This window comes from Bombina bombina, chromosome 6, assembly GCF_027579735.1.
Source record: "Bombina bombina isolate aBomBom1 chromosome 6, aBomBom1.pri, whole genome shotgun sequence".
In the NCBI taxonomy this organism is placed as follows: domain Eukaryota; kingdom Metazoa; phylum Chordata; class Amphibia; order Anura; family Bombinatoridae; genus Bombina; species Bombina bombina.
Genome location: NC_069504.1, coordinates 535,504,528 through 535,512,027, shown reverse-complemented (window position 1 = coordinate 535,512,027; position 7,500 = coordinate 535,504,528). Strand labels below are relative to the sequence as shown.

The 7,500-nt window shown below is 37.5% G+C and overlaps 1 protein-coding gene and 1 long non-coding RNA gene across 3 annotated transcripts in view; one reads left to right on the top strand and one right to left on the bottom strand.

Annotated features, from left to right (window-relative positions):
- Positions 1–7,500, top strand: part of SLC24A5 (solute carrier family 24 member 5) — a 171,080-nt gene that overhangs the window by 42,886 nt on the left and 120,694 nt on the right. The window contains exons 5-6 of the mRNA XM_053717462.1: positions 4,415–4,515; positions 5,994–6,274. Of these exons, the coding sequence (XP_053573437.1) occupies positions 4,415–4,515; positions 5,994–6,274 (382 nt within the window). The remainder of the gene's footprint in view (positions 1–4,414; positions 4,516–5,993; positions 6,275–7,500) is intronic.
- Positions 1–7,500, bottom strand: part of LOC128663241 (uncharacterized) — an 88,250-nt gene that overhangs the window by 25,323 nt on the left and 55,427 nt on the right. The window lies entirely within an intron of this gene.

The window sequence follows — 7,500 nt, the reverse complement described above, 5'->3', positions numbered from 1 at the left end:
CTGGATGCGGTGTGAGAGAGAGAGAGCTCTAAAGAGGGGGGATAGAGAGAGCAGAAGAGGGGGAGAAACAGCAAAAGAGAGGGGGCAAAGAGCAAAGGAGAGAGAGCAAAAAGAGGGAGGAAGAGAGACAGCAAAAGAGAGGGGGGAGATAGAGCTCAAAAGAGAGGAGGGGGAGAGAGAGCTCAAAAGAGGGGAGAGAGAGCGCAAAAGAGAAGGGGGAGAGAGAGAGCGCAAAAGAGAAGGGGGAGAGAGCGCGCGCAAAAGAGAAGGGGGAGAGAGCGCGCGCAAAAGAGAAGGGGGAGAGAGCGCGCACAAAAGAGAAGGGGGAGAGAGCGCACGCAAAAGAGAATGGGAGAGAGGGAGCGCAAAAGAGAAGGGGGAGAGAGCAAAAGAGGGGGGAGAGAACAGAAGAGGGGCAGAGAAGAGAGAGCGCTAAAGAGAAGGGGGAGAGAGAGGGAGCAAGGGTTGGAACCGCGGTACTTAAAAAAAAAAATTGGCCCGTGAATACAGGCTTTAGGACTAGTGTGTGTGTGTGTGTGTGTGTGTATGTGTGTATATATATATATATATATATATATATATATATATATATATATATACGCATATGCATTGGAGCCCTTTCCAGTTAAGTAGATGAAAATGTAAGCAGATGCCATCAGATACATATTTTCTACAAGTGAGTACACCCCTCACATTTTTGTAAATAATTTATTATATCTTTTCATGTGACAACACTGAAGAAATGACACTTTGCTACAATGTAAAGTAGTGAGTGTACAGCCTGTATAACAGTGTAAATTTGCTGTCCCCTAAACCATAACTCAACACACAGCCATTAATGTCTAAACCATTGGCAACAAAAGTGAGTACACTCCTAAGTGGAAATGTCCAAATTGGGCCGAATTGGCTTCCCCGGTGTCATGTGACTCGTTAGTGTTACAAGGTCTCAGGTGTGAATGGGGAGCAGGTGTGTTAAATTTGGTGTTATCGCTCTCACACACTCTCATACTGGTCACTGGAAGTTCAACATGGCACCTCATGGCACAGAACTCTGAGGATCTAAAATAAAGAATTGTTGCTCTACATAAAGATGGCTAAAAGAAGATTGCCAAGACCCTGAAACTGAGCTGCAGCCCGGTGGGCAAGACCATACAGCGGTTTCACAGGACAGGTTCCACTCAGAACAGGCCTCGCCATGGTCGACCAAAGTAGTTGAGTGCACATGCTGAGCGTCGTATCCAGAGGATGTCTTTGGGAAATAGACGTATGAGTGCTGCCAACATTGCTGCATAGGTTTAAGGGTGGGGGGTCAGCCTGTCAGTGCTCAGACCAAACGCCGCACACTTCTAAAGATGATGCACAAGTAAGCCTGCAAACAGTTTGCTGAAGACAAGCAGACTAAGGACATGGATTACTGGAACCAGGTCCTGTGGTCCGATGAGACCAAGATAAACTCATTTGGTTAAGATGGTGTCAAGCGTGTGTGGCAGCAACCAGGTGAGGAGTACAAAGACAAGTGTGTCTTGCCTACAGTCAAGCATGATGGTGGGAGTGTTATGGTCTGGTCCTTCATGAGTGCTGCTGGCACTGGGGAGCTACAATTCATTGAGGGAACCATGAATGCAACATGTACTGTGACATACTGAAGCAGAGCATGAACCCCTCCTTTCGGAGACTGGGCCGCAGGGCAGTATTCCAACATAATGACCCCAAACACACCTCCAAGATGGCCACTGCCTTGCTAAAGAAGCTGAGGGTAAAGGTGATGGACTGGTCAAGCATGTCTCCAGACCTAAACCCTATTGAGCATCAACAGTCAACACAGTAGATTTGCACAATCAACAAATGCAAGATAACAAGACAATGCAATAGCACTTAGTCTGAACTTCAAATGAGTAGTAGATTTTTTTTTTTCATGACAATTTTTAAGTTTTATGTCTTTTTCCACTCCCCCCTGTACCATGTGACAGCCATCAGCCAATCACAAATGCATACACGTACCATGTGACAGCCATCAGCCAATCACAAATGCATACACGTACCATGTGACAGCCATCAGCCAATCACAAATGCATACACGTACCATGTGACAGCCATCAGCCAATCACAAATGCATACACGTACCATGTGACAGCCATCAGCCAATCACAAATGCATACACGCTTATTCTTGCACATGCTCAGTAGGAGCTGGTCACTCAAAAAGTTTAAATATAAAAAGACTTTGCACATTTTGTTAATGGAAGTAAATTGGAAAGTTGTTTAAAATTGCATGCTGTATCTGATTAATGAAAGGTTAACTTTGATTGAGTGTCCCTTTAATGGCTGTGTGTTATTTTGAGGGGACAGCAAATTTACACTGTTATACAGGATGTACACTCACTACTTTACATTGTAACAAAGTGTCATTTCTTCAGTGTTGTCGCATGAAAAGATATATAATAAAATATTTACACAAATGTGAGGGGTGTACTCACTTTTGTGAGATACTGTATTTATAAATAAACAGAACATATTCTGCTATGTGAAGAACATTGGAATGTGAAATATTCATATTTCTAGGTCTGGTTAGCGCATGAGACTGCGATCAAGTTTGCGTGCCAGTAAGGGTGTGTTTTGTGGGTTTTTTGTTTGTTTTTATACTTGTTTTGCTCCATTGACTTCTATAGGGGAATAGGTTATTCCACGTGAGATATTCTAAGTTCGGCTTTTTGCGCTAGTATGGTTAGCGCGAGAGCGAAAACTCTTTATTTTCAACTTGCAATATGAGAGTTACCTGAGGTGCGCAAAAAGGCTTACTTCTAGCCCAGTTCACGCTTGAGCGGGAGAGTTAAATAACGCACGCTCCACTTGTAATCTGGCCCCAAATCTGTAAACTGAAGGAAGTGTTTGTAATTCAAGATGTCAAGCACTGTGGCTAGTCATGTAGAAGTATTTTTAATTCTAACAAGTGGGATCTGGAATTATTTTTTAAGACTAACTAAATACACCAGATAATTAAATTACATTTTTGGATTCCAATTTAGAGGTTCTTATTTTGAAGACTTGCAACAATACAGGCAGAAAAAGAGGTTTTACAGCACCAATGATTTAAATGTTCCCCCAAACCATAATATACTATACAGCTTAGTCTTCTTTGTCCTCCTAGATGATAAATGTCAATGGATGTAGAGTTTCTAACTGAAAGTATCCTTTTTCAAAGCCTTGCTAGGGCATGTTCAAAGCCTTGCTAGTGAATTTTTCTACTTTTTAAGTGACCCGGGCAGAAAAGACTGTACTTTCCATCTGATCCTTGGTAAGGTTGAATCAACAGTCTTTGAAAATTGCTTGTTGGTGTGGGAGGTTTGAAATGTAACTCCAGAAATTAATTTAGAGATTAAACTTTTATGTGTTTTTTGAAGGCAAAATGTTCTTATACCTTAGTGAAGTGCTTTCCAAACTGTGTGTCGTGACACACTAGTGTGTCGGCAGCAGTGTGTAAGTATGTCCCTGCTTCAGCATAAATATATATATATTTTTTTTTTATTGTTTCCGACTTTCCGTCTGTCTGCTACGCATATTGCATGGTTGACACATGATTGATACCTAGTGGGTCACAGATCATCTTAACCTATTGGTTCAGCTCATTGGGAACTGAAACTATTCCCATTGGCGGCACATTGGCTCCTGACTGCACGTGTAGTCTCCTCAATCGGCTCGCGACTGCATGTGTAGTCAGTCAGTGGGATGAAGTCAGCTTTTTTTTTTCCTGCAGCTATCTCCCAGTAGTGCATTGCTGCTCCTGCTCTTGATATATGGATAGGAAGTAGAAGCTTAAAAAAAGCTTGATGATGAAATGCGAGCGTCTTTATATAATATTCCACCAAATATTCAGAAACCTTGTTCATCCCATTAACCTCACACATCCCATTAAAATAGTAAGTAGCTATTGGTGGTGTTAAACTTTTATTGAATTATTGCACATACTTACTGTTACTTGTAAATATATTTTGTTATTATATAATTTATGTATCTGTCCATATCTCTTAAAACAAGTTAGTTTAACCTCCTGTTTGCTAGTACAACTGAATTACTGTGTCACAAAATGATGTAGATCTAAAAAGTGTGTCACCAACATGAAAAGTTTGGAAAGCTCTGCCTTAGTGGTTGAAGGCTCATTCAGTGAAGATTATTCAGGTTATCAATTATCTGTGTTTGACTGTGCCATTGCTTTCTGATTAAAGGAAGTGGTATGTGGAAGTTTTTTCAGTTTGGTAAATTAGACTTATTGGTATATACTGCAGGGAAAAAAAATATTTCACAAGACTATAACTTTTAAGCTTTCTTATATTGTCCAAAAAATATGGACTGTAATTAATAAACTAATGCTGATCTAATATATTGTCTATCCTCTTACTCTCTTTCTGACTCCATAGATTTCAAGACTGACTTGTTGGCCTTTGTTTAGGGATTGTATGGCATATGCAATTAGTGTAGCTGCAGTAATTGCCATAACATTTGACAACAAGATTTATTGGTATGTACTTTTTAAGATTTATATTTACTAGATTTACTGTAAAATATGCTGAAATATGTTGCATAACATTCCAGAAAGAACATTAATTTAATACTGAGAAAGCTTAGTAGTGCTGAAAATTAAAAGTATGTACTGCAGTGTCAGTAAATCAAGGTCAATTTTTCTTTAAAGCTAACATGATCACTCATTTTATAGTGAATCATAAACTCATATGATTATATTTTGAAAACCCATGGAGTTACTTATGTTATTTAGACCATTCTTTTTATATGATATAACATATGTTTTTATATATTTGTTAAAGGGACACTATACACCAAAATTTATATAGGCTATTAAAATAAAGCATTGTGTAGATAAAATTTGCTATTGACACACATTACCTATTTTGCAGCTAACTCTCCTAAAAATGGGGAAAAACCTTCAGGGTGTTTTCACTGAATATGTATACCTACATCCTATAATACCTACGTCCTATACCAACTAAACTTCTCACACACATCTCAGTAAAATATAATCCTGACTAGAAGGAGATGGTTTCTCAGAGAAGTGTCTGTAAGAAATTTAGTCTGGTTAGGAGAGGAGTGATGAGCTGCACAGTGTTAACGGAGGAGGTAGGAGACAGACAAAACTGGAGCATTTTAGGCAGTTCTGTGTATCTCTTTTACTGTTCTTTTACTAATAAAACAGCTTCTCAGCAGACCTCATATAACTTGGTGCAGCTTCAGTGAGTCAGACATGTCAGTCAGTGACTTCCTGGCTGTAGGCAGTTAGGGAGTGAGGGGAAAACAGTAGCTCAGTGATTAGAGTATAGTACTTAGGTATACATATTCGGTGAAACATCCTACATGTTTTTTTCCCATTTTTAGGAGCGTTAGCTGCAAAATAGGTCATGCATGTCAAGTCCAAATTTTATCTACACTTAATTTTTTCTTTCGTGATTCAGATAGAGCATGAAATTTTAAGCAACTTTCTAATTTACTCCTGTTTATTCTAATGGTATATATATATATATATATATATATATATATATATATATTATTATTTGAAATGCAAGAATGTAAGTTTAGATGCCGGCCCATTTTTGGTGAACAACCTGGGTTGTCCTTGCTGATTGGTGGATAAATTCATCCACCAATAAAAAAGTGCTGTCCAGAGTACTGAACCAAGAAAAAAAAAAAGCTTCTATGCCTTTTTCAAATAAAGATAGCAAGAGAATGAAGAAAAATTGATAATAGGAGTAAATTAGAAAGTTGCTTAAAATTGCATGCTCTATCTGAATCACAAAAGAAAAAAAATATGGGTTCAGTGTCCCTTTAATGCTTTATTTAAATAGCCTATATTAATTTTGGTGTATAATGTCCCTTTAAAATTTTTATATTACATTGAGGCAAATATTTTTTTAAACACTATTGTATAAAAATTGGATAATTAAACATTATGAAATCCTAAAGCTAAAATTCTCTTTCATTATATAGGTATGAATCTGCATCATTGATTTTAATCTATGGACTGTATATTGTGATGTTGTATTTCGATATTAAAATCAATCAATTTATAGTGAGCAAATTCAGCCCTTGCTGTACCTGTTGTGCAGAAGTATTATCAGAAAATACTGAGCAACAGCCATTGATTGGCTGGAAGGAAGAAACTGTACCAACTGTACGCCACCACTCGAGGTCAGATAGTGGAATATTCCAGGATTCTGATTATTCCCAACTCTCTATAAGTTTGCATGGACTACATGAAGTCTCTGAAGGTAAGTAACTGCTACGTTTGTATTATACACAATCAAAGATACCAAAAAACATTGGTTTATGGGGACCAAATGTAAGCTCAGAGTTGAATGTGCAGTTGGGAATCGGGAGATAAAGCTCTTACTGAGATTTGAGGGTTTAAAAATAAAAGGGGAATAGAAGTTCAGTTTTGGAGCTTTAAATAATAGACATTTAGTATAAGTTACTTTAATATCCACTAGTGACACATGTAATAAAAGTGGAGGATTAGTCTGATGGCAAAAGGTAGGTTTGGGCATCAGTAGCATAAAGGTGGTGCTGAAATACCTTTTTATTAATGATGTTTGGGATGATTTTGTAAATAGAAGCCTTATAGCACCCAGAAGAGTGGGGAAGACTACATGATGTGCCAGAGAAGGAAGGAATCTTACTATACTTTATAAAAAAAAAAAAACATAAAGGGGGCTGGTTTGGAAATTGCAAAGTATTGGATGATTTAGTTGTCAACAGTGACATAAACTGAGAAAGAAAATAACAAAAGATTTTAGACTTAACTGTAAGCAGGTAATTTGTCACCTTTAAAGGGATGTGAAACCCAAATTGTTTCTTTCATGTTTCAGATAAAGCATACAATTTTCCAATTTGCTTCAATTAGCAAAATTGCTTTGTTCATTTGGCATTCTTTGTTGAAGGAGCAGCAATACACTACAGGAAGCTAGCTGAAGCGATTAGGTTAAACAATTGCAAGAGGCATAAATTAACATGTCCTGCTAAAGATAAAGACTTGCCCTTATGGCTGATTCCCAAATAGATGGAAATGTTTATAGAGTCACAGTATTTGATTTTTTTGTATTTAACTTATAATTAGAGTTTTCCAGTTCTGAGAACTGTTAGTGAGTTAGACAGAGACTACAATTTTTAAAACGTTTCCAATTTGCTTCTTTCTTTTTTTAAATTTGCTTTGTTTCTTTGGTATTCTTTGTTTTAAAAGCTACCTAGGTGTCTGGAGTGCTACATGGAAGGATATTGTGCTGCAATCTAGTACTCTTGCAAAAACTGCTTCCATATTGTGTTCCAGACATATGAATACTCCTGAGCGTATATTAATGCCTTTCAACAAAAGATAGCCAAAGAACAAAATGTGATAATATAAGTAAATTATAAAATTGAGATTCAGTATGCAATTTTAAACAATCTTGAAAGAAATATATTTTCCTAATTGGCTTCAAATGCAATAACATATGATCTT